The sequence below is a fragment of the Bubalus kerabau genome, chromosome 12 (genome assembly GCF_029407905.1).
Source record: "Bubalus kerabau isolate K-KA32 ecotype Philippines breed swamp buffalo chromosome 12, PCC_UOA_SB_1v2, whole genome shotgun sequence".
NCBI lineage: Eukaryota > Metazoa > Chordata > Mammalia > Artiodactyla > Bovidae > Bubalus > Bubalus kerabau.
The window spans coordinates 72,992,238-73,020,074 of NC_073635.1; the positions used below are offsets into that span (position 1 = coordinate 72,992,238).

The 27,837-nt window shown below is 42.7% G+C and overlaps 1 protein-coding gene across 1 annotated transcript in view; it reads left to right on the forward strand.

Annotated features, from left to right (window-relative positions):
• The window catches only part of LOC129624649 (ATP-binding cassette sub-family C member 4-like), a 158,996-nt gene that overhangs the window by 57,859 nt on the left and 73,300 nt on the right, over window positions 1–27,837 (forward strand). The window contains exons 12-19 of the mRNA XM_055542804.1: window positions 955–1,049; window positions 1,272–1,358; window positions 10,116–10,212; window positions 13,844–14,041; window positions 15,469–15,609; window positions 16,600–16,637; window positions 17,024–17,118; window positions 24,817–24,963. Coding sequence (XP_055398779.1) covers window positions 955–1,049; window positions 1,272–1,358; window positions 10,116–10,212; window positions 13,844–14,041; window positions 15,469–15,609; window positions 16,600–16,637; window positions 17,024–17,118; window positions 24,817–24,963 — 898 coding nt within the window. The remainder of the gene's footprint in view (window positions 1–954; window positions 1,050–1,271; window positions 1,359–10,115; window positions 10,213–13,843; window positions 14,042–15,468; window positions 15,610–16,599; window positions 16,638–17,023; window positions 17,119–24,816; window positions 24,964–27,837) is intronic.

A 27,837-nucleotide genomic window follows, 5' to 3' on the forward strand; every position in this document is an offset into this window, starting at 1 on the left:
CTTCCCCACTTACTGTCTGTTTTCTGTAAAGCACAGGAGTGATTTCTTAAAACCTCAAACCAGGTCTGTCCCCCTCCTCCTCTTACTGGAGTGCCCCCAGGCTCCTCCTGCTCTGTCTCCACCCTCACCCTCTCATTCTCACTCCACTCTCCTGCCTCCTTGTCCTGAACCCCTTGGGCATCTCCCTGTGGCCCCTGCACCCGCCCCTCCCTCTGTGAGGAGCAGCCTCTACGGGTCTGCCTGAGCCCCCTCCTCCAGATATGCTCACACCCTCTCTGAGCAGAGCCCTCACACCTCAGTGTGAACTCACTTCCCTCCTTCACTCTCCATCCCCCTGAGCCGGCTTCCTTTTCCTTCCTCTCCTCAGTACTTGTGCTCAGGTTAATTTTCCATATCATCTGTCTTCCATCATGGAAAGAAACTCTAGGAGCTTTGTTTCTTCACAACTGAGTTCACTGTGCCCAGAGCAATGCCTGTCATACAGTAAGTCCTCAGTAATTATCTGTTAAAATGGTCAAACGCATAGATGCTGTGCAAAACGACAGAATGAAAACAAATAAAATACACTGATAGTTTTTTTTTTTTTTTTTTTAATATTCAAGGTCACAGTTTAGTTACTCTGACTTATACCCACTGCTCTAGCTTCCCAGGTAGCTTGGTGGGAAAGAATCTACCTGCAAGTGCAGGAGACACAGGAGATACTGATTCGATCCCTGGGTCAGGAAGATCTCCTGGAGGAGGAAACAGCAAACCACTCCAGTGTTGTTGCCTGGAGAATACCATGGACAGAAGAGCCCTACAAGCCCTAGTCCATGGGGTTACAAAGAGTTGAATATGACTTAGCAGCTGAGCATGTTAATCAAATTCTTGTATGAGGAACTAATGCTAAAAGTGTCAGATGGTAGTAGAGGACAATTTATATCTTTTTCTTTCCCCCCTTTTCTATCTGTATAGGATTTACAGCTTTTGGAGGAAGGAGATCTAACTGAGATAGGAGAAAGAGGAACCCCACTGAGTGAGGGACAGAAAACCCGGGTCAGCCTCGCCAGGTAAATGGGGTTTCAGTTGCTATCCGCCCCTCGTCTTCCGCGGCTCCTAGTGGACATGAGCACGCAGACCCCGCTCACCGAGTGGGGCTGTGTGAAGCAGGGTCTTGGTCCTTTCCCTGGGCTTATAGAAGGAACCTGGAGTTGTTAGACACCATTATGATTCAGCGATGAGACCCAGGGAATATGAAGTATCCTCTCCTGATGTCTCTCTATGTTTTCTAGAGCCATGTATCAGGATGCAGACATCTACCTCCTGGACGATCCGCTCAGCGCAGTGGATGCAATAGTCAGCAGACACTTATTCAAACAGTGAGTTTGCTCCTGTTTTCTATCGTTTCTTCTTTCCAAGAGCCCTGTAGAGATGAAGGAAGAGAGCTCAGGCAGGTCTTTGTGCTCCAGGAGACTCAGCTCCCTCTGCCCTGGTGTCCCTCCCTCCCCTCCTTTCCCTCCACAGAAGATCCACCTTAGAGAAATCTTGCATCATGATGAGGTCAGGACAGGAAAATACAGCAGGTGCTTCCAGTGTGTGGGGGCCAGTGGGGTCTGTGCTTTAAGGAGTGACAGATGGCAGTTTCCTTCCTGCTACTTGCAGTTGATTACCAGACACTCTGGGTGGATCCAGACATCAGGAATAAGATGATGTAGGGTTTTTAAATCAGAGAGTGAGACTCTTATAACCTGGTACTTGGCTGCCAGTTTTTTTCCTCTATCATTTGCTTAAGGCGTGTTAGAAGTGAAGTTTTCAGTACTGGCATAGGGCTTCCATGGAAAGACCCTGTTGGTTTATGCTTGTTATTCTATCACTTTGGAAATAAAGTCTTTATTAAGTATAGACTTAATAAAGTCTAGAATTTGAGAATTCCACATCTGAGTATGATTTCAATCATTTCATGTTATTTCCGGGATGCTTACTAGAATTAATACTTAGACACTACAATGTAGTGTCACCTATAATATGGCTTGAGTCTTGACTCTCATTCCTGTTTCTAAAATGTAGAACTTGTCAGTGGCTCCTGGTTGGCTACACAATGACTAAAGTGGGACAACTCTGATTCTTTTCTGTGTATAATGTGTCCTAACACACACTGACTGAGGCCTCTTATGGAGTCTAGACTGGCCTTTTTGAAAGCCTTGCAAACTTGTTTTTTTCCTAAAACAGCCTTCACATCTCCCCCATGGTCAGGTTGCTTGCTGTTGTTCACTTTGTTAAAGTCAATGAGCCTTCCAGCTGCACTTCTAAACACCCAGCTGTGTGCACTGAGATCAATGCCTTACTGCACAAAACCTCTTAGTTTACAAGGAGGACAGTGAGCCAGGAGAGGGGAAGGACCCACACTGGGCAGAATAAGGGAGACTAGGATGCCCAGCTCTCATTCCTGCCTCTGAGGAATGGAGCTTGTTAAAACAGATGCCTGGGGAAAGCTCAGTAAAGTCAGGGTTTAGAGTATTTTAATACAGGATAGTAGGTGCTGAATGTAAAGTGAAAGTGTCAGCTGGAGGCTTTCACTGAAGATGGAAAGCTCCCTGTGCCCAGGGCTGGGCAGGAAGTACCCTGCGGGCCTGCAGGCTGGGCAGGTGTATGGAGGCTGAGACGAGGACCCAGTCCTTTGCTGAAGCAAGAGTAGAAGCTCAGGTGTGGAGGGAGGAGAAAGTAAGGCTGTGAGGAGAATAGCAGGCACGTCCTCGCCTGGAGGAGGCGGGGTGTTCAGCAGAGAGAAGCTGTTTGGGAATTCTTGCTCTCAGGTCCTGTGTTAGTTTCTAGCACTGTGTCTGTCCAGGCTGCTCTCACAGGACACCAGAGCTGAGTGGCTTTAGAAATAACAAGTTTTTATCTCATGGTTTTGGACGCTGGGAAAGTCCAAGTCAGGGGGCTGAAAGATTCAGTCTGGTGAGGGTCTGATTCCTGCGGCCTCATGTGGTGGCAGAGGTGAGGGAGCCTTGTGGTTCCTTTTATCAGGACACTAATCCCTTTCATGGAGGCTCCACCCTCAGGACCTGGTCCCTCCTGATGGCCCCACCTCCTGATACCAACACAGTTGGGATTAGGTCTCAATAGATGACTTTTGAGGAGTAAAACATTCAGTCTATAGCAAGTTGTCACAGATGGGGATGCTCAAAGAATAGAAATTAAATTTCTCACAGTTCTTGAGGCTACAGGTTCAAGGTGTGGGTGGTTTGGTTTCTCCTGAGACCTCTCTCCTTGGCTTCTGACCATAACCCCTCGCTGTGTCCTCACACAGTTGGGGTTTTCTCTAGTTGCAGTGAGCAGGGGTTACTCTCTAGCTGTGGCACGTGGACTTCTCATTGTGGTGGCTTCTCTCATTGCAGAGCCCGGGCTCTATGGTGTGTGGGGTTAGTAGTTGCGGTTCCCCTCCAGAGCACAGGCTCAGTAGTTGTGGGCATGGGCTGAGATGCTTTGTGCATGTGGGAGCTTCCTGGACCAGGGAGGGATCCTATGTCTCCTGCACTGGCAGGTGAATTCTTTACCACTAAGCCACCAGGGAAGCCCCCATTTGTATGTTTTTGTTTATATTTCTATTGCCTTAGGAGACTGACCTAAGAAAATATTGGTATAATTTATGTCAGAGAATGTTTTGCTTATAATCTCTACTAGGAGTTTTATGGTGTCATGTCTTATGATTAAGATTTTAAGTCATTTTTAGTTTATTTTGTGCATGGTGGGAGGGTGTGTTCTAACTTCATTGATTTACATGCCTGTGTTTCTGTCCTTACGTCTTAATCTTCTCTTCATCTAAGCACACCAGTCACATTAGATTAGGTCCAGTATAACAAAGGGTGATCATTACTTCTTTAAGGTCCTTGTCACCAAATTCTAAGGTACTATTAACTAAGGTGTCAGCAGGTGAATCTGAGGGGACACGATTGATTTACAGAAAGTCCAGAATAGCAAAGTAGAGACTTCAGCAGAGTCCAGTGTTTGAAAGGGAGACATGTGAGGAAGTCTGAGCTCTGGATATTAGGAGCTGGAATTCCACGTCCACTAAGCAGTGGTCATTAGTCTTTGGTGGGATCTGCCCGAATGTAGGACGTCCTTAGTGTTGGGGTGATGAAAGATTTGTGGAGATGGATGGTGTTGATGGCTGCACAACAATGTGAATATACTTAATACCACTGAGCTCTATGCTTAAGATGACAGAAATGGTAAATTTCACATTAGGTGTATTTTACCACAATTAAAAGAAAACTGCATAGTATCACTGAATCTTTCAGAACATGAGTGAGCAGGGCAGCTGACACATGGCATGGCCCCCAGCTCCCTGATCTGACTCCCCTTTCCCACCTTCTCCTGATCATGACTTGATGAGTTTTCCCTTAGAGAAGTGCCTGTGTCTTGTCACGAGTTCAGTGACAGGAGCTAGTGCTGTGACAGGGATTCCCCACCCCCACCCTCCTGGCATCCTGAGTATAGCAGCCTTCTTGTTCCCAGCGCCCCACCCTGAATTCACAAATATCTGTCACCCATCTTGTGAGCATCTGCACAAGTTCCCCATCAGGGCAGGAACAGGATCTGCTAGTCATTGCATCCATGTCACAGGGAGGGGAGAGCAGGCATTTTAGTACCAAGTATTGCCAAATTCAGACTTAAATTGAAGAAAGTAGGAAAAACCACTAGACCATTCAGGTATGACCTAAAACAAATCCCTTATGATTATACAGTGGAAGTGAGAAATATATTTAAGGGACTAGACCTGATAGACAGGATGCCTGATGAACTATGGAATGAGGTTCGTGACATTGTACAGGAAACAGGGATCAAGACCATCCCCATGGGAAAGAAATGCAAAAAAGCAAAATGGCTGTCTGGGGAAGGCTTACAAATAGCTGTGAAAAGAAGAGAAGCAAAAAGCAAAGGAGCAAAGGAAAGATATAAACATCTGAATGCAGAGTTCCAAAGAAGAGCAAGAAGAGATAAGAAAGCCTTCTTCAGCGATCAATGCAAAGAAATAGAGGAAAACAACAGAATGGGAAAGACTAGGGATCTCTTCAAGAAAATCAGAGATACCAAAGGAACATTTCATGCAAAGATGGGCTTGATAAAGGACAGAAATGGTATGGACCTAATAGAAGCAGAAGATATTAAGAAGAGATGGCAAGAATACACAGAAAAACTGTACAAAAAAGATCCTCACGACCCAGATAATCACGATGGTGTGATCACTGACCTAGAGCCAGACATCCTGGAATGTGAAGTCAAGTGGGCCTTAGAGAGCATCACTATGAACAAAGCTAGTGGAGGTGATGGAATTCCAGTTGAGCTATTCCAAATCCTGAAAGATGATGCTGTGAAAGTGCTGCACTCAATATGCCAGCAAATTTGGAAAACTCAGCAGTGGCCACAGGACTGGAAAAGGTCAGTTTTCATTCCAATCCCGAAGAAAGACAATGCCAAAGAATGCTCAAACTACCACACAATTGCACTCATTTCACACGCTAGTAAAGTAATGCTCAAAATTCTCCAAGCCAGGCTTCAGCAATACGTGAACAGTGAACTTCCAGAGTTCAAGCTGGTTTTAGAAAAGGCAGAGGAACCAGAGATCAAATTGCCAACATCCGCTGGATCATCGAAAAAGCAAGAGAGTTCCAGAAAAACATCTATTTCTGCTTTATTGACTATTCCAAAGCCTTTGACTGTGTGGATCACAATAAACTGTGGACAATTCTGAAAGAGATGGGAATACCAGACCACCTGATCTGCCTCTTGAGAAACCTGTATGCAGGTCAGGAAGCAACAGTTAGAACAGGACATGGAACAACAGACTGGTTCCAAATAGGAAAAGGAGTACGTCAAGGCTGTATATTGTCACCCTGTTTATTTAACTTATATGCAGAGTACATCATGAGAAACGCTGGACTGGAAGAAACACAAGCTGGAATCAAGATTGCCGGGAGAAATATCAATAACCTCAGATATGCAGAGGACACCACCCTTATGGCAGAAAGTGAAGAGGAACTAAAAAGCCTCTTGATGAAAGTGAATGTGGAGAGTAACAAAGTTGGCTTAAAGCTCAACATTCAGAAAACGAAGATCATGGCATCTGGTCCCATCGCTTCATGGGAAATAGATGGGGAAACAGTGGAAAGTGTCAGACTTTATTTTGGGGGGCTCCAAAATCACTGATGGTGATTGCAGCCATGAAATTAAAAGACGCTTACTCCTTGGAAGGAAAGCTATGACCAACCTAGATAGCATATTCAAAAGCAGAGACATTGCTTTGCCAACAAAGGTTCGTCTAGTCAAGGCTATGGTTTTTCCGGTGGTCATGTATGGATGTGAGAGTTGGACTGTGAAGAAGGCTGAGCGCCGAAGAATTGATGCTTTTGAACTGTGGTGTTGGAGAAGACTCTTGAGAGTCCCTTGGCCTGCAAGGAGATCCAACCAGTCCATTCTGAAGGGGATCAGCCCTGGGTGTTCTTTGGAAGGAATGATGCTGAAGCTGAAACTCCAGTACTTTGGCCACCTCATGCAAAGAGCTGACTCATTGGAGAAGACTCTGCTGCTGGTAGGGATTGTGGGCAAGAGGAGAAGTGGATGACAGAGGATGAGATGGCTGGATGGCATCACTGACTCGATGGACGTGAGTCTGAGTGAACTCTGGGAGTTGGTGATGGACAGGGAGGCCTGGCATGCTGCGATTCATGGGGTCACAAAGAGTCGGACACGACTGAGTGACTGATCTGATCTGATCTGATCTGATAGTGTGCTGATCACAGAAGTTCTCCTGAGTTCTTTTTAAAACACAGGAGACATTTATAAAATCCTCTCCAATATTTTGGGTGTACCACTTTGGATACTTGAGAGAAGCAAGCTTAAGATTGTTTTTGCTGATCAGAACCACAAACTCTAGAGTGACTCAAAGCACAGCGCATGAAAGTAAATTAGGAAATCACTCAGCAGCAATCGGAGGGTGTTCTCAAGTTAAAGAATTGGATGGAACAATATTCTGTGAGAGATGTTGGTCATGTGGAGGCTTAGTCATGGGGAGGGCTTTGTATTAAAAGTGGATGAATCACACTGCTGCTTTCCATTAACAGTTTCCTACAGTCATGAATCTATATCCAAGGTCATTGATTTGTGAGTTTTACAACTTTATTCTGTGAGCGCTAAGTGGGTTCTGTCACCTATAGAAGGTGAGAGGCCTTGGATGAGCTGATGCAGTCTCATCATGCTGTGGATCCCGTCCTGGTTCAGCCCCACGTCCCAGACCCCCACCTCCTGCGTCACCAGCTCTTCAGGTGTGTCCTGATCAGACTCCCACGCTGCTGTCTACACAGCTCACCCTCCTGTCTACACAGCTCACCCACCTGCTTCAGCCCTTCATGGACTCCCCCAACCCCCACCCCTTCATGTTTGGGAAGCCGCTCGAGGTCCTCAGACAGAACAGGCTTCTTCTGCCCGCATCAGCCTTTCCAGCTCGTCCCCACACCCACTCGGTGTCCAGCTGTGCTGGCTCTGTGGGGGTCCTTTCTCACTCCCGTCTGCCTGTACATACTGGTCCCTCTGTCCCAGAGCCAGGGAGCTGTGCCCCAGGACACAGAGGGAAGGTGGAGGATGGGCCCTGCCATTCCCTCCTGCTCCTCTAGGGGGCGCCCGTGCCCTCTGTCTTCCCCCAGCCCTCAGTGGGTGCACTTGACAATTTGAGTCTCCCCACCTCTCCTTCAATCTTTCCCAGCATCAGGGTATTTTCCAATGAGGGAAAGATTGAAGGCGGGAGGAGAAGGGGACAACAGAGGATGAGATGGTTGGATGGCATCACTGAATCGATGGACATGAGTTTGAGCAAGCTCCCAGAGTTGGTGAGGAAAGGGAGGCCGGTTGCTGCAGTCCATGGGGTCCAAAGAGTCGGACACAACTGAGCAACTCTACTGAATTACCCCTCCTAAGCTGTGAATGCAGGAAGGCGCCTCAGCCCAGCTTGTTCTGTCCCAGAACCCCTGCACCTGCTGTGTCTTCTTCCAGGATATTTCCCCAGATAGTCTCAGGGCTCCTGTGTCTCCCCATCTAAGACCCCTTGCTTTCCCTTCAGAGCACAAGTCACAGTGCAATAGTGCATTTTCTACACTCACGCAGCGGGTCCCCCTGTACACAGTGCAGAGTACTGATTTCCATCTTGACGTGTGGGTGTGTCCTCTGCACTTAGGACAATGCCTGGCTCCTCAACAAACCTCTGCTGATTGAATGAATGGAGATGGGGATTCTGTCTGTCTTATTTGTATCCCCTTCACCATGGGATGTGTCCCCTCTCAACACAGCTCTTATATAGGATTATATGTAGGATTATAGGATTAACACATCCTTTATATAGGAGTAACAGGTAAACAACTAATGATTGCTGATTCAATTATTTGTATGACATGACCTGGAAATCTTTCCTTTAAAAACTTGGAAAATAGTTTATTTTTCGAGTGATTGAACAAAAGCGTTATTTAGGAAAAATTCAAAGCCATCAACTGATCACTTCATTGTATTTATTTATATTACCTCATCTGTGATGGAAAGTGAGGAAGAAAATATTTTAAAACTTTTGGGTTGGTCCATGTTGGACATAACAGCACATCACATTTGGTTAACACCCACCTTCAGGGACTATTGGCAGGTATTTATGAATTAAGGAGAAGAATGCCATTTAAATGCTTTAGTACTAAGTCTGAAAAGGTGACAGTCAAGAAACGTAGCTATGAACACTGAGCTAACACAGGTCAAAAGGTACTCCTTTTGGACTTAATGAGGTGATGGTGTATGTGTCTATATCCTGGAGTCTTGCTTCTGATCACAGACGCAGTGTCCAGAGTGTCCCCTTAGGACTTTTCTGTCCTGAGTCCAAAGCACAGGGCTACTTGTGGTTAGGGAGGAGCAGAGAAGGGGACTGATGCTTACTGAGCCTATTGGTGGTTGACTTCTCAGAACGTGTGGATGAAGTTTTCATTGACGCTGTTTGAGATGAAGAAACAGGTTTAGAATGTCATCAGGCTTGTGAGAAGGACTGAGCTGCAGTCTGCTGCCTCCAGACTCTCCATCTAAATCACTCACAGGCTGAGCTCTGGCTGTTCCTGAGATATGCTCTGCAAGGGCCACGGGCTCCCAGAGAACCTGCCTGGAATCCTGCCTGGGGTCACTGGGGCCCCAGACCCAGCTACTTGCTTCCCTGGAGGGGTTGTGGACCCTGTGGCTGAGCCTGGGGCTGAGTCCCTAGGGGTCTGCATTTAAAATGGAGGAACAGTTTTTTTGTTTTTTGTTTTTTGTTTTTAAACTGTGAATAAAATTTAAGGTTGAATACTGAGCAGGGGTCTTGTCTGTAGAGAACTGGTGGGTGTTCTGAGCTGGTGGGTGTTCTGAGCCACTGGGTGATTTCCACTGTGATTTGGGCCATTTGGATTCCGTTTTTTATTCTTACATTTGGAATGTGTTTGGTCCTAATGAAAGAAGACTTTCTTCCTCGTTGGAACTGGGAATATTGTAGAGACTGATAGAGGCCAAATTGGCCTTCATTTTCTGTCTAATATTCTTTGGGAACAAGTGTCTAGCAAATGTTCTCTGGCAAAGGTTACCAAGAATCTATTAATTTTTTGTTGCTAATATGTGCATCATTCATTATAAATAATAATCTAGAAAGCCGTTTAAGAATGTACACATTTTTATATGACATAGATACTGGTCCTCCCATTCCTGAATAGTGATAAAATAGTATTTTAGTTCAGTCAGTTTTGAAATCTCAGTATTACTCAGTTATTTCCCTTTATGAAGCATGCAAATAATTGTTAACCTGAGTTTTAGAGAAAAAAAGCTTAGCTGTTGGTGCCTTCTTCACTGGGCTGCTTTTTAGAATATTTTAGCAGTGCTAGATTCAAATTTCTTGCTGATAAATTTAAGAGCCTAGTCGGATGAATTGATTTATGTTTATTTAATTTTTATTATTGATTTGGTATTTAAACTACAGATCTTTGACTGCTGTGTGATCTTTGTCTCATTGTTTTCCACATATAATTTTTCAGTTTGAAGCACTGCCGTTAATGTGCTTTTTCATACTGTACCTCTTACATTTGTAGGTGTATTCGTCAGGCCTTGAAGGAGAAGATCACAATCTTAGTGACTCATCAGCTGCAGTACCTAAAAGATGCAAGTCAGATTCTGATACTGAAAGATGTAAGTAGTTTATAGAAGTCTGTGGAATTGCTGGCACTCAGGTGTGTTGAAAGCCAGACCTCCCAGCAGGCCACTATGCTTGGATTCATGGTAAGCGCCCTCTTCTCCCTCAGTTTTTCACCCCCTTCTTCTCAGAGCTGATGTTCACGCCTTGGAGGATGAATCCAAAGACCTGTAGAAATATCACTGTGATACTCTAAGTCACATAAACCCTAAAGTGTATGAAAGTACAACCACAGGGTTATTACATCGTCACTGTTCTAATGAAATTTTAAAAGGATAATGATGCTATTTTATTTAGTCAAAGTGTACTTTTTAGAAATTAGACTTAAGTCAAAGTGTATTATTTAGAAATCAGGGATACTAAGACCTGATTGTATCCAGGTGATTGTTATACATAGTTTGCCTAAAGAGCATCTTCCATTAACACCAGAAGTGAGGTTGGGTAACTGAGCACCCGGGTCAGAGATGCCCTCTCTGCTGGTGTCTCCAGTTGCTGGTCTCCCTGCCCAGGTCTCTATGTGCCCGATATGTGTGGGAGCCTGTGCAGCAGGAGGACAAGGCCCTGCCTTCACGGGTCTCCTGTTCTTATGGGGAGGATGTGACAGAGAGAGGTGGGCTGACATCCTGGCTGGCTCCCTGAGGAGCTGGTGCCTCATGGGGTCTGAGTGACATGAAGGTGGGCACCACACAGTCACCTGGGGGAGGGGGTCTAAGGCAGGGGGTCCTCAGGAAGGAGCTGACCTGGCAGATTGGAGGAACAGCAGGAAGACCAGCATGTCTGAGGAGAGTGAGCAGGGGGATGGGAGGGAGTTGGTCTCCGAGCTGTGGGCAGGGACCGGAAGTGGGATGGAAGCCTTGGATGGTCCAGAGCAGAGGAGGGATGTGTTCTGATGTGAGAGTTAAGAGAGTCCTCTGATGGTCTCTGGAGGGGGGACAGCAGAAGCAGTTACAAGTCTTAGTAAAGCTGAGGAGACAGAAGTGTGGGCTCAGGCTAGGGTATCAGTTTCTAGAGCTGCTGTAACAAAGCACTGAAAACTGGGTGACTTAAAAAAACAGGAGTTTATCGTCTCCCTGTTCTGGAGGCTACGGGTCCCAAATCCAGGTGCTGGCAGGACCATGCTCTCCCTGGAGGCTCCAGGGGAGAATCCTTCTTTCCAGCCTCTGGTGTTCACAGGCCTTCCTTGTGTTCCTTGGCTTCCAGCTGCAGCACTGTGCTCTCTGCCTCTGATGTCACGTGGCTGTAGTCCCTACGTCTGTCTGGGTTTCTTTGGTCTTATGGGATGTAGGGTCACCCTGGTCCAGCGTGATCTCATCTTGAGTACAACTGCAAAGACCTTGTTTCCAAATAAGGTGTTTATGGGTGTCATGTTTGAACCTATCTTTTTTTTTTTTTAATTTTATTTTATTTTTAAACTTTACATAACTGTATTAGTTTTGCCAAATATCAAAATGAATCCGCCACAGGTATACATGTGTTCCCCATCCTGAACCCTCTTCCCTCCTCCCTCCCCATTCCATTCCTCTGGGTCGTCCCAGTGCACCAGCCCCAAGCATCCAGTATCGTGCATCGAACCTGGACTGGCGAAGATTTGGGAGAATGGCATTGAAACATGTAAAATATCATGTATGAAACGAGTTGCCAGTCCAGGTTCGATGAACCTATCTTTTTGAGGAGGGGAGCACCATTCAACTCACAACTCCTAGCATGGTTGAGGGTGGAGTGGAGATTAGTGTGAAGTGTTCAGACTTAGTGATTGCTTGCTTCAATCCTTTGCTTATTTGCCTCTGGGCCTCAGGACCTCTATCGTTAACCCCTGACTGTTCCAAGGTCCTGGATCAAATCCCTGACTTAAGAAATGAATGTCTGCTCTAAGAAAGATTATTAAAACTCTTGCCTCTCTATATTATTATTAACCCCTGCCTCTCTAGAAACAGTTCTCTGTGTGGACTCCTCTCCACTCCTCTAGGAATGGGGTAGGGGAAGGGCTAAGGTTTCTCAAGCTTGAGAGCAGTTGGTTTCACGTGCAGAGGGGGCGACTCTAGTGTGTAAACCCCAGTGTTGACAGGGTTATGAGCACAGGATCAGTGGCAGGAGAATAACCTATCTTGCCAGTCCCTAGATGTTTTAGGGTCCTCTTATTGCTTCCTTTGAGGATGCTGCCTCCAGTTTTAGTACTAACAAAGTAATCATTTGTCCACTGGTGAGCACCCCTAGATGAATTGGGGACCATCCTCACTGTCTGGTCCCTCTCTCACAGCAGAAGGGGGATGGCTGCCCCCTTGTCCCCTCGGAATTGTCAGCACTTGGCTGCTGAGTGAAACTGCTGTCTTTGTACTGTCATCTCATTGTACATATTACAGATTTGATGTGGTAAGTGATGATTTCATTAAAGAGGTGTGTGAATTGTGCCTCCCAAGTGGAACAAGACACAGTATATCCTGCATAATTTTCTAGCTCTGCAGTATCACATGGTACCCAAAGGCTTCATTGGTTTCCTCCCAGTTGCTCACCTCAGGGGCTACAGTGAGAGGGGTCATCTCCCTCCACCTGACCTGCTGTAACCAGAGCTGCTCTCATTTGGTTAGTTTTCCATCCTGAGTTTTTTTTTTTTTTCCTAATGTTTTATTTGTCACGGAGTGAATCAGCCACATCTAGTTTCATGGGGTGAGAAAATAGTGAAACATCTGCACATTATTTTATATGACTTTGTAAGGAAGGGAAACTGTACAAGGATGTGTCTGTCACACGTGTTCAAAGAGCATGATTAGATTCAGTTCAGTTCAGTTCAGTCACTCAGTCATTGGAAAAATGATTAGATTGGCTGAGGCTTAAGCAGCTGCCTGATTGGGGAATCCTGGTTGGCTGCTTGTGGCTGGTAGTTCCTAAGTTTTTTCTCAGCTCTGAGTGCACTGATTCTGGCTTAGGTGTTGATTTGTGGGCACAGACTGCCAAGGCTTTAGAGCCACTCTGGCCTCATGGCCTCCTTGCTTAATTACTTTTGCAGGTGGAATATTGAATTCCATTGGGAACTTCCTGAGTTTATGGGGGCAATTGTAGAGACCAGGGAGATGCATCTCTCTCTCCAGGGCTGGTTCCCTAAATGTCCTGTCCCACCTGGGACACATGATACTATGACAGTTGGCAGCAAATATTTGATGAGTGACTCTTACCTATATGCAGGTGTGCTTGTGCCCACCTCTCTGTTAAGTTTAGCTTTCTTTCCCAGAATATTCTTCCTAATTGCTTTTTTACAATCCTACTTCTCATATGAGGCTTCTGTCAGTTTGCACGTTGTCTAAAAGACTGTGCTGATCCTCCCACCAACTTCTGTACTTCTTGCTTCCCTGAGTGCCCACAGCAGTTATGCCCATGTCCTCCATTTTTAACACATGAGCCCACATTTGTTTCACATCATCCGCACCTAACACAGGGTTTGGCAGGGAACAGAATGCTCAATTCTGTGTTTAGTTGACTGTACTAGATTTTTCAACAAGAATTCTAGACCCAGGGATCATTATTTTTTCCCCAAAATTATAATTTAAGACCAGATAACTTTTCCTGATTAATATTAGGTTGGTTTAATATTACTGACTGTAAATTAATTTCTCTCAAACTTTTTTATTTTAGGGCAAAATGGTGAAAAGAGGGACTTACACTGAGTTCCTGAAATCTGAGGTAGATATTTTTTCCCTTTTTGAGAAGGGGAATGAGCAGTCTGAACCATCTCCAGTTCCAGGAACTCCCACTCTGGTCTCTGAGTCTTTGGTTCAGTCTGTCCAGTCTCCCAGACCCTCACTGAAAGATGCGGCTCCAGAGGACCAAGATGTGAGTTTCTCACCCTGTAGTGTGCCGGGTCTGTCTGCTCTTGGTGGTCTCAGGGACCTTCAGTCTGCTCTGCTCATGTCTTCATTTGTCCCAAAGTAAACCATAAGGTTCCCAAAGTCTTGTTCCATGGAATTGGTAGAGTTAGAAGAGCATGAAGGGAGCAAGCCCTTAGGGTGTAGGATAGAGAATCTTATGGAGATCAGGAGTGGGTGCACTGCTGTGAATTTCTGGGTGAATGTGGCTCACACTGACTGAGAACTCTTCAGTTTACCTTAGTTACATCCTAGTCATGCTGGTGGCCCCCGGCTTCCCTTATGCATCCCGAGGCTTAATGTGAAGACCCTCTTAGACTGAGTCCTGCTGTGACCTCATTAAATCAGCTACTTTTCCTATATGTTGGAGTATTCTGGCACTGCAGCTGACTGGCTGTATTATTTTGCCTCGGTGTCAGATGGTTTGTGATTAGGCCAGGAGGCCTGGTGGGCTGCCGTCTATGGGGTCGCACAAGAGTTGGACACGACTGAAGCGACTTAGCAGCAGCAGCAGCAGTGTGTGTAAAGGACCTGACTCACAGCAAACACTTTGTAAATAGTTCCCATCTTCCTTTCTTACCCTTCAATGCTGAGACCTACATTTTGTCCACCTTGAATCCCAGTGGCCAGCATAGAGCCCTGGACATCCTTGGTCCATGAGACTGTATAATCCATTCTGAGTCCTCCAGACAGAAGTACAAAAATGGACTAGATCTCCCTTAAAAACATCCACAGGTATTCCTCGATGTCCAAAGCTTCACTATCCAGACCCAGAAGCCTGGATGTTTCTGACTTCTGTTCAAATTAATCCCTCACATTCCACACTCAGGAATCACTCTCTGAAATTTAGGAACCAAATAGATTTGGATCATATGCTTGTCCCTTGCTATCCAAACTCATATTAGTCCAACTCACTCTGTGAACTCAGTTTACTGTATTTGGCTAGTATTTTGAGCCCTTAGTATGTTGTATGTTCCTGTCATTGAGTGACACAGTCATCTGGAGGGATACACTAGCTCCATATCATTCTGTGTGTTATTTTGGAAGAAGCTTCTGCATTTATACTTGAATCATGTAGGCTGTGCTTATGCTCAGAGTCTTGATCTACTTTAAGCAAAGCTACCCAAACGTGAATGACCTCATGCAAATGATGTTTCCTTATTTGTAATAGATTCCTAGGAGTAGAATGGCTGGGTCCAAAGGTAAATGCACACATGGTTTCACTAGATATTCTCACATCCTTCTCCAGAGGAGATGGGCCATCCTGCTCTCCTGCCAGTGCATGAGATGTGTCATTTTCTCCACAGCTTTGCAGTGGAGGGCAGTGTTGAACTTTTGAAATTTGGGGGTTCTTTATTTAAAATTTCATCTCTAACTGCCATTTTTCCCTCTCAGACTGAGAATATACAGGTTACACTACCTCTAGAGAACCATTTGGAAGGAAGAGTTGGTTTTAAGACCTATGAGAATTACTTCACAGCCGGTGCTGGCTGGCTTGTCATCACCTTCCTTATTCTAGTAAACATCGCAGCTCAGGTACGTGAGGGTGTGTATTCTGGTTTGTGCACTCATCTTGATGTTTATGTACTATTTATACTGTATTTTGGAGAAGGCAATGGCACCCCACTCCAGTACTCTTGCCTGGAAAATCCCATGGATGGAGGACCCTGGAAGGCTGCAGTCCATGGGGTCGCTGAGGGTCGGACACGACTGATCGAATTCACTTTCACTTTTCACTTTAATGCATTGGAGAAGGAAATGGAAACCCACTCTGGTGTTCTTGCCTGGAGAATCCCAGGGACGGGGTATCCTGGTGGGCTGCTGTCTATGGGGTCGCACAGAGTCAGACATGACTGAAGTGACTCAGCAGCAGCAACAGCAGCAGCATACTGTATTTTATAAATATTTTAAAATATGCGTATTAAGAGATTTGTCTCAAAGAACTGGCCCCTGAAGTTGTGAGATCTAGCTGGGTGAATGTGACATTGCTCTAAGGGCCTTTGACTGACTGGACGAGGCCACAACAGTGTTGAGGGTGATCTCCTCTACTGAAGTTCTCATGATGGATGTGAACCACATCCACAAAATAGCTTCAAGGCAACATCTAGACAAGTGTTTGGTGAATCACTGGAGACTTGCCTGGCCATGCTGACACAGAAGACTGACCATCACAGTACCTGTCAAGCTTTTTCCTTTGAAAAACCTCAGCATCTATATTGTTATTATTGCATTTTGTAGTCCACTTGGATTTGCTGTGAACTATGTTTTTTGTGGGGACCAAAATAAGTGAGGCTTACTGTTGTGTGTACATGACAAGTTGTATGGGAAAAGGGGATATGTTTTAGAGATATTAAAATGCAGCATGCCCTTCCCTGACCTGTGGTCATCTGGGATGTTGGATTTGATGCAGGCCTGAGCCGGAAGGACCGCCTCAGTGTTCTAGAGCCTTTCCATCCCCAGCCTAGTGAGCGAGGTGTGAGGGCTCAGTAATGTTGGTGTCTGAGTGACTGTTGTTTCCTGCTCCAGGTTGCCTATGTCCTGCAGGATTGGTGGCTTGCAGACTGGTGAGTGATTCCGGGTCTGACCCAAAGTGCTGTGAAATGTTTATGAAGCCTCACTTTCGCACAGGCAGGGGGGAGGTGGCGCTTGCTCAGCCTCCTCTTCTGACCCTCACGTAATTTCCTGAAGAAAAAGTAAACTTGATGGTGAAACGTGACCCTCCCACGGTGTTTCCCCATGTCTGACCCTTAAAAGCTTCTTCACAGACAATTTTGAGAACTGAAAGTCGTGATTCAAATCTTTAAAAGGGAGACAAACACAGAGCCTCATGACCTGGGAAACGCTTTTCAACACAAAACATTTCTCTGGAATCAAAGTATGTTTTTTTCTTTAATTTTTGTGTAAATATTTATATCTATAATGTAATATTTTTTTCTTCCCTGTTCCATAGGGGGAATATACAAAGAGACCTGTATTTTAGGGTATATGGAAAAGAAGACACAATTTTTATCCTTGATCTGAACTGGTACTTTACAGTTTATTCAGGTAAAGTTGAATCTTCTAGTCCATTATATGAGAGTCTGAGGTGTTTACAATGAGGCTGTGTGAGCAACTAGGGCCTCCAGGAGTAATTCAGTAATATCTTATGTGACTAAGAGTCTGAGTTGCATTTACGCTGTGAATTAACTAGAATAATTATTTTTAAAATCTAGAAATCTAGAAGAAAGAGGTTGAGCGAAGACTCTTAATTTACTGTGCACTGGATTTTGGAAGTTAAACCAGGATTGCACATTATGCAAGTCAGCCACTGGAAATATGTGGCTATTGTCTATTCTAATAAGTCACTTTAGCTAAATCTTGTATCATCGTATGAATGGGCAAGGAGATTAGAAAGGGATCCCCATCCTGTGGTTCAGAGTGTTCTAATTCTGTCTGAATAAATCCTGGCTTTTATTGATCTTACATGAAATTCTCTGGCAGCAAGGGTCCTGAAATAAAAGTGTTATTGCCTTGAAGGTATGCAGACTTCCATACTGCTCCTCTCTTGGGCTTCACTAATTGCTTGAGAAGCTAAGCAGGAAGTAATCCCGTGTGTGGGATTAGAATTCCTTCTCTTTCTTACCTTGAGATCACAGTGTTATCTCATCCCCAACTGTGTGATTGATTTAACATTTGGCTTGCCAGACTAATAAAAATGACCCTCTCTATTCACAGGAGTGTTTAGAATTTATATAGCATTCATCTTCACTAAAATTTTAAATGTCTTCTTCCATTCATCTGTTGATGGACATCTAGATTGCTTCCATGTCCTAGCTTTTGTAAATACTGTTGCTGTGAACCTTGAGGGCCATGTGTCATTTGGATTATGGTTTCCTCAGGATATTGCCCAGTTGTGGGATTGCTGGGTCATATGGTAGTTTTATTCCTCGTTTTTTAAAGAATCTTCATACTGTTCTCCATGGTGAACAGTATGGCTGTATCAATGTACATTCCCACCAACAGTGTAAAAAAGGTTTCCTTTTCTCCACACTCTCTCTGGCATTTATTGCTTGTAGATTTTTTGATGATGGCCATTCTGACTGGTGTAAAGTCCTACCTTATTGTAGTTTTGATCTACATATGGATGTGAGAGTTGGACTATCAAGATAGCTGAATGCTGAAGACTTGATGCTTTTGAACTGTGCTGTTAGAGAAGACTCTTGAGAGTCCCTTGGACTGCAAGGAGATCCAACAGGTCCATCCTAAAGGAAATCAGTCCTAAATATTCATTGGAAGGACTCATGCTGAAGCTGAAGCTCCCATACTTTGGCCATCTGATGTGAAGAACTGACTTCTTGGAAAAGACCCTGATGCTGGGAAAGACTGATGGCAGGAGGAGAAGGGAACAACAGAGGATTAGATGGTTGGATGAAATCAGCCACTTGAGAGACTTGAGTTTGAGCAAGCTCCAAGATTTGGTGATGGACAGGGAAGCCTGGTGGCCTGCAGTCCATGGGGTCACAAAGAGTCAGACACGACTAAGTGACTGAACTGAATTGAACTGAAAAATTGAGTGATGTTGAACATTTTTTCATGTGCCTTTTGGCCATCTGTCTGTCTTCTTTGGAAAGTGTCTATTTAAGTCTTCTGCCCATTTTTTTGATTTTTTTTTTTTTTTGAGTTACATGAGCTGTTTGTATATTTTGGAAATTAATCCCTTGAAAATTGCTTACTGCTACTGCTAAGTCACTTCAGTCGTGTCTGACTCTGTGCGACCCCATAGATGGCAGCCCATCAGGCTCCACCATCCCTGGGATTCTCCAGGCAAGAACACTGGAGTGGGTTGCCATGTCCTTCTCCAATGCATGAAAGTGAAAATTGAAAGTGAAGTCACTCAGTTGTATCCGACTCTTAGCGACCCCATGGACTGCAGCCTACCAGGCTCCTCCGTCCATGGGATTTTCCAGGCAAGGGTACTGGAGTGGGATGCCATTGCCTTCTCCATGAAAATTGCTTAGTTTGCAGATATTTTTTCTCATTATCAAGGTAGTCTTTGCATCTCATTTATGGAACATATATACACTGGCATATTTTTGTTGTTCAGTTGCTAAATCATGTCTGACTCATTTTCATCAACCCCATGGACTGTAGCCTATCAGGTTCCTCTTCCATGTGGTTTCCTAGGCAAAAATACTAGAGTGAGTTGCCATTTCCTTCTCCAGGGGGTCTACCTGACCCAGCGATTGAACCTGCATCCTCCATTGGCAGGCAGGTTCTTATCACTGAGCCACCAGGGAAGCCCACACTGGAATATTACTCAACCATAAAAAGAAACAAAATTGAGTCATTTGTAGACATGGATGGACCTAGAGTCTGTCATACAGAGTGAAGTAAGTCAGAAAGAGAAAAACAAAAATGCATAATTAACACATATATGTGGAATCTAGAAAAATGGTACAATATAGATGCTATTTGCAACAGTAGGAATAGATACCAGTGAGTTATTTCTGGTCTGACCCAAAGTGCTATGAAATCTACACAAAGCCTCACTTTCCCACAGGCGGGGGGAGGTGGTGCTTGTTCAACCTCTTCTTATGACCCTCATGTAGTTTCTCTGAAGAAAAAGTAAACGATGGTGAATGTGACCCTCCCATGGTATTTCCCCATGTCTGGCACTTTAGCAGCTTCTTCACAGATGATTTTGAGAACTGAAAGTCATGATTCAAATCTTTAAGAGGGAGACAAACACAGGGCCTTGTGAGCTGGGAAACACTTTTCAGCATAAAATACATTTCTTGAATAAAAGTATTTTTTAAATATTTGTGTAAATTCTCTTTATATATATAAAATTTAATAATTTTTAGATATAAAAATGTAGAGGTAAAGAATAGATGGTTGACACTCGTTAAGGGGGTAAGTTAGAAAATTAGGATTGATATATCTATACTACCACATGTAAAACAAATAGCTAGTGGGAAGTTGTTTTTGTATAGCTCAAGGAGCTCAGCTTGGTGATCTGTGGTGACCTAGAGGGGTGGAAATGGTGGTGGGGAAGGAGGTACAAGACAGAGGGGATATTTGTATATATATAGCTGATTCACTTCCTTGTACAGCAGAAACTAACACAACATTGTAAGACAGTTATACCCCAATTAAATTTTTTTTTAATTTAAATATTCCCACAGGAAATGTTTGTACAATCTTTCTACAAAAAGTGTTTTATATGAAAATCCACTCATTGAAATTTGGTATTTATTTTATTGATCACTTGCTAAGAAACTTAAACCCATTAGCTGTTTACCTTCTGAATTGGTGGATTATGTGGACTTAAAAAGGAGGAAGGGATTCTGTTACATTTTCATATAGGATGGTAGGCAGCAAATGCCTGTTGATGGAATTCAGGAATTTGAACAGCTTTCAGAATTTAAATAATACTGATGTGTCATCTGAATGGAAAAAAAGTACTTGATGGACTATTTATTTATTTATTTTTTTAATCATTATTTTTTTATTTTTATTTTTTTTAATTTTATTTTTAAACTTTACATAACTGTATTAGTTTTGCCAAATATCAAAATGAATCCGCCACAGGTATACATGTGTTCCCCATCCCGAACCCCCCTCCCTCCTCCCTCCCCATTCCATCCCTCTGGGTCGTCCCAGTGCACCAGTATTTATTATATTTACTCTATTTACCCACTCTACCATTGTGAGCAGAAGAGATGTTTGGAGGGCTGTTTTGATTCATAGCTGTATGATGCATAGTAGTGATCGCTTATGTCATTGAAAAGACATACATTTAAATGTTGAGCATCTTTTCATGTGTTTGTTAGCCATCTGTATGTCTTCTTTGGAGAAATGTCTATTTAGTTCTTTGGCCCATTTTTTGATTGGGTCATTTATTTTTCTGGAGTTGAGCTGTAGGAGTTGCTTGTATATTTTAGAGATTAGTTGTTTGTCAGTTGCTTCATTTGCTATTATTTTCTCCCATTCTGAAGGCTGCCTTTTCACCTTGCTAATAGTTTCCTTTGATGTGCAGAAGCTGTTAAGTTTAATTAGGTCCCATTTGTTTATTTTTGCTTTTATTTCCAATATTCTGGGAGGTGGGTCATAGAGGATCCTGCTGTGATGTATGTCAGAGAGTGTTTTGCCTATGTTCTCCTCTAGGAGTTTTATAGTTTCTGGTCTTACGTTGAGATCTTTAATCCATTTTGAGTTTATTTTTGTGTATGGTGTTAGAAAGTGTTCTAGTTTCATTCTTTTACAAGTGGTTGACCAGATTTCCCAGCACCACTTGTTAAAAAGATTGTCTTTAATCCATTGTATATTCTTGCCTCCTTTGTCAAAGATAAGGTGTCCATATGTGCATGGATTTATCTCTGGGCTTTCTATTACTCATTATCAGAGAAATGTAAATCAAAACCACTATGAGGTACCATTTCACACCAGTCAGAATGGCTGCGATCCAAAAGTCTACAAGCAATAAATGCTGGAGAGGGTGTGGAGAAAAGGGAACCCTCTTACACTGTTGGTGGGAATGCAAACTAGTACAGCCACTATGCAGAACAGTGTGGAGATTCCTTAAAAAACTGGAAATAGAACTGCCTTATGATCCAGCAATCCCACTGCTGGGCATACACACTGAGGAAACCAGAAGGGAAAGAGACACGTGTACCCCAATGTTCATCGCAGCACTGTTTATAATAGCCAGGACATGGAAGCAACCTAGATGTCCATCAGCAGATGAATGGATAAGAAAGCTATGGAACATATACACAATGGAGTATTACTCAGCCATTAAAAAGAATACATTTGAATCAGTTCTAATGAGGTGGATGAAACTGGAGCGTATTATACAGAGTGAAGTAAGCCAGAAAGAAAAACACCAGTACAGTATACTAACGCATATATATGGAATTTAGAAAGATGGTAACAATAACCCTGTGTACGAGACAGCAAAAGAGATACTGATGTATAGAACAGTCTTATGGACTCTGTGGGAGAGGGAAAGGGTGGGAAGATTTGGGAGAATGGCATTGAAACATGTAAAATATCATGTATGAAATGAGTTGCCAGTCCAGGTTCGATGCACGATACTGGATGCTTGGGGCTAGTGCACTGGGACTACCCAGAGGGATGGTATGGGGAGGGAGGAGGGAGGAGGGTTCAGGATGGGGCACACATGTATACCCGTGGCGGATTCATTTTGATATTTGGCAAAATTAATACAATTTTGTAAAGTTTAAAAATAAAATAAAAAAAAGAAAAGACATACCTTTAAATGATGATATTTATTTACAAATGCTTTATGTTTCTATAAATCTCTTAGTGAGAGATTAGTTGTTAACTTAATTACCTCATGTCAAAATCTAATTTGTAGTTCCTTCCAATTCAGTTGTTTAAGGGATGGTCCACTTACAACTTAACATGATCTTTTCGTACTCTTTAAAGCTACTTGGGCATAGAAGTAACTACTTTATTATTTATTTTTAAAAGTTTTATTAATTTTTATTACAGTATAGTTGTAGCATAACCATGTTGTGTTACTTTCTGCTGTTCAGGAAAGTGAACCAGTTATATCCTCCCATTTTTTGATTTCTTTCCCACTTTGGTCACCACAGAGCACTGAATAGACTTCTCTGTGCTATACAGTAGGTTCTCAAGTAGCAACTTTACATGAAAGTACATAGACACTTACTTGTAATTAGATGTTTACAAGGAAATGCTAAGTCTTTTCTCTTGTTCCCTGTTAATTCGTGTGTTGGCTCCAAAGCATACCAGAGTTTTAGATTATGGGACATACTGTAAGTAGTGATATTTGAAATGAGGGGAAAGGAAGATCAACTACTTTTTATCAGTTTAGTTCAGTCTCTCAGTTGTGTCCAATTCTTTGGGACCCAATGGACTGTAGCATGTCAGGCCTTCCAACATCAGGCCCTTCAGCATCACCAACTCCTGGAGTTTACTCAAACTCATGTCCATTGAGTCGGTGATGGCATCTAACCATCTCATCCTCTCTCTTTTTTTTTTTTTTAATTTTATTTTATTTTTAAATTTTACATAATTGTATTAGTTTTGACAAACATCAAAATGAATCCTCATCCTCTCTTATACGCTTCTCCTTCCACCTTCAATCTTTCCCAATATCAGGGTCTTTTCAAATGAGTCAGCTCTTCACATCAGGTGGCCAAAGCATTGGAGCTTCAGCTTCAGCATCAGTCCTTCAAATGAATATTCAGGACCGATATCCTTCAGGATGGACTGGTTGGATCTCCTTGCAGTCCAAGGGACTCTCAAGAGTCTTCTCCAACATCAGAGTTCAAAAGCATTGAGTCTTTGGTGCTAGCTTTCCTATGGTCCAACTCTCACATCCATACATGACCACTGGGAAAACCATAGCCTTAATTAGACGGACCTTTGTTGGCCGAGTAATGTCTCTGCTTTTCAATATGCTGTCTGGATTTGTCATTACTTTTCTTTCAAGGAGTATGTGTCTTTTTATTTTGTGGCTGCAGTCACCATCTGCAGTGATTTTTGAGGCCCCCAATAAATAAAGTCTGCCACTATTTCCACTGTTTCCTCATCTATTTGCCATGAAGTGATGGGACCGGATGCCATGATTTTTGTTTTCTGAATGTTGAGCTTTAAGCCAACTTTTTCACTCTCCTCTTTCACTTTCATCAGAGAGGCTCTAGTTCTTCACTTTCTGCCATAAGGATGGTGTCATCTGCATATCTGAGGTTATTGCTATTTCTCCTGGCAATCTTGATTCCAGCTTATGCTTCATCCAGCCCAGCATTTCTCATGATGTACTCTGCATATATGTTAAATAAGCAAGGTGACAATATATAGCCTTGACGTACTCCTTTTCCTATTTGGAACCAGTCTGTTGTTCCATGCCCAGTTTTAACTGTTGCTTCCTGAGCTGCATACAGATTTCTCAGGAGGCAGGTCAGGTGGTCTTTTATTCCTATCTCTTTCAGAATTTTCCAGAGTTTATTGTGATCCATAAAGTCAAAGGCCTTGGCATAGTCAATAAAGCAGAAATAGATGTTTTTCTGGAACTCTCTTGCTTTTTCAATGATTCCGCGGGGTTGGCAATTTGATCTCTGGTTTCTCTGCCTTTTCCAAAACCAGTTTGAACATCTGGAAGTTTATGGTTCATGTATTGCTGAAGCCTGGCTTGGAGAATTTTGAGCATAACTTTACAAGCATGTGAGATGAGAGTGTGTGGTAGTTTGAGCATTCTTTGTCATTGCCTTTCTTAGGGATTAGAATGAAAACTGACCTTCTCCAGTCCTGTGGCCACCGCCGAGATTTCCAAATTTTCTGGCATATTGAGTGCAGCACTTTCACAGCATCATCTTTTAGGATTTGAAATAACTCAACTTGAATTAATTATCTTTTTTCTCCTGAGTTTTTATTAGAACTTTTAATTGAATTAGGAAAACCTAGAATGCGCCTGCAGTTTACACAATTTCCACCCTCCTCTGTGTTGTTTCTATTTCATGAGAAGAAAATGGTGTTTTTTATATTGTTCTTTATATTTTGTGAAAGCATTGAGCTCTTACACAATCCATTGTATATGTGTAGTTACATATATATATATAAATTTATTGATTCTATATTCTATATATGTAAATTTCTGTATAAATTTTACTTATAGAATAAAATACACGGTATCTTTATAAACTGCCTACCATGCTTTAGCATCATTGAGTATAAGGCAGAGATCTTGTGCTGAGTGATGTTTCTTTATTTCAGGGTTAATTGTATCTACCATCCTTTTTGGCATCACAAGATCTCTGTTGATATTCTATGTCCTTGTTAATTCTTCACAAACTTTGCACAACAAAATGTTGGAGTCCATTTTGAGAGCTCCGGTATTGTTCTTCAATAGAAATCCTATAGGTAAGTCAGACACCAAGTTTTTCTATGTCTTAACACTTTTAATGCCTAATTATGTTTGATAGTTGAAAATGGAAGAGATGCTAGGACAAAAATCACTGTGCATGTTGATTAGTTTTATATAAAAATTTCATAGCTATTTTTTCCTACCAGAGGAAATCTGAATATAGGAGTGTATGAGCTTTTCTTGCAATTTATGTGTATCTGTAACTGAATCAGAAATTTCCTCAGACTAACAGTGCTTTATTTTATAGGAAGCAGGCAAAGAAAAAGCTACTAGAAAGAATGAAACAAAGAATCAAGACTTTTCTCCAAAGCAACATTTTAAAAAGCTATAGTTATAATCATCCATTCCTTTTTAAAATAGAAAGACCTTTAAGTTCTTAAGCTAGGGATGTGATTTTCCATAAACTCTTAATATAACTTTAATTTGAAAACATTTTGATTTTGAGAAGTCTATAATGAAAGGAAAAACCATGATTCCCTTAGTTGTTCGTTAGTTATTTGTGAATCATTATTTTCTGTATCTTACATGGTGCACAATAGGACTTTTTTTTTTGTAATCCCTTACAATAAAGCCTTAATAGCCATTTGCTAAATTATATGCAAAATGAGATTAGCACAGTGCAGAATTTTATTTGTTAAAAAACAAATTAGAAGTTTTAATTCCTTCTGTGAATTCTAGAGTTCAGCAGATCAATTCATCCAATATCCAAATAATCTTATAATCTGTTTTACTAGTGGTTCATCTTGGGTTCTGTTGAAGAAGTATAATAGAAATGTTAGATGAGTCCTAAACTGCTAATTTGGAGAAGGAAATGGCAACCCACTCCAGTGTTCTTGCCTGGAGAATCCCAGGGACAGGGGAACCTGATGGGCTGCCATCTATGGGGTCGCACAGAGTCAGACACGACTGAAGTGACTTAGCAGTAGCAGCAGCAGTAAAGTTAAATGAATGTTTATTTTGCAGGATGGTTTAAGAGCCCATTTGTTGTGTGGCATATGAAACATCCAACAGATAATGAAAACATGTTGAAATGTTTTTGACAGGTTGTTGGAATGTTGGCTGTGTTACATGGTGTTAAGCTTACATGGTGTTAAGAAGGACCTTCTTCCAGGAACATCTGTAAAGGAGACAGGCTGTGTGTGTCTTTGTTTCATTGCCCATTCGTTTCTGGGACCACAGAGCTCTGACATGCGTTAATACCTTGAGGTTTACCTAAATGGTAATGGAAAATTAGTTAAAACACAAGATCAGTTAAATGTATACATCCTCCTCAATAAAATCTGCTCTCTAGTTTTGCAATGGACTTTTGGTTATATTTAAGCAGTCTTGTGGTATGTGGCAGGTGGATCTTCAGTGTTAAGGAAGAGTGTCCCTGAAGGTTTCCTAGTGGTTGCTTCCTCTACCATGAGGCCTTTGACCTGTCTTGCTTCAGAGAGTACCCTCCTGACCTGGGTTCCTCTGAAGGGTTAGTTCATCAGTGGACATGCCCACGCTGTTCAGGTGGTTAGACTTGTGCTGAGGCCCAAGGTGGCTTTGTTTTTTTGCAAGTGATGATTGACAGGACCTGTCAATCAGGGATTGTTTCTGGGACAGGCAGGAATGAGGGCTGGAGGGAGGATAGGAATAAGCTCAGCCTGGTCATCAACTAGCTGTGTGACCAAGGATAAAGCAAGTAGATACTACTGGGCAGGCAAATCTCCAGGCAGGATGGTGCCATGGTTATAATTATGGATTCTAGAACCAGCTGTCTCGGTTCAGTCCTGTTGCTAGTTACTAATAGTAGTAGCCAGTTATAGTTACTTTAATCTTTATGTATGTGCTAGTTATTTCATTTCTCTGTGTCTCAATTTTCTAACCTGTAAAATATGAGGATACTGTTAACACACTAGCAAAGACTAGAGGTTGCTTCAAGAAAATTAGAGATACCAAGGGAACATTTCAAGCAAAGATGGGCACAATAAAGGACAGAAATGGTATGGACCTAACAGAAGCAGAAGATATTAAGAAAAGGTGGCAAGAATACATAGAAGAACTATACAAAAAGACCTTCATGACCCAGATAACCATGATGGTGTGATCACTCACCTAGAGCCAGACTTCCTGGAGTCTGAAGTCAGATGGGTGTTAGGAAGCATCACTACAAAAAAGCTAGTGCAGTTGATGGAGTTAGCTGAATTACTTCAAATTCTAAAAGATGCTCCTGTTAAAGTGCTGCACTCAGTGTGCCAGCAAATTTGGAAAACTATGCAAGTGGCCACAGGACTGGAAAAAGTCAGTTTTCATTCCAATCCCAAAGAAAGGCAATGCTAAAGAATGTTCAAACTATTGCACAATTGCACTCATCTCTCATGCTAGCAAATAATGCTCAAAATTCTCCAAGTGATGCTTCAACAGTACCTGAATTGAGAACTTCCAGATATTCAAGCTAGTTTTAGAAAAGGCAGAGGAACCAGAGATCAAGCTGCCAACATCTGTTGGATCATCAAAAAGGCAAGAGAGTTCCAGAAAAATATCTACTTCTGCTTTATTGACTATGCCAAGGCCTTCGACTGTGTGGATCACAATAAACTCTGGAAAATTCTGAAAGAGATGGGATTACCAGGCCACATGACCTGCCTCCTAAGAAATCTGTATGCAGATCAAGAAGCAACATTTAGACCTGGACATGAAACAATGGACAGGTTCCAAGTTCAGAAAGGAGTACGTCAAGGCTGTATATTGTCACCCTGCTTATTTAACTTATATGCAGAGTACATCATGTGAAATCCTGGGCTGGATGAAGCTCAAGCCAGAATCAAGATTGCCAGGAGAAATATCAATAACCTTAGATATACAGATGACACCACCCTTATGGCAGAAAGCAAAGAGGA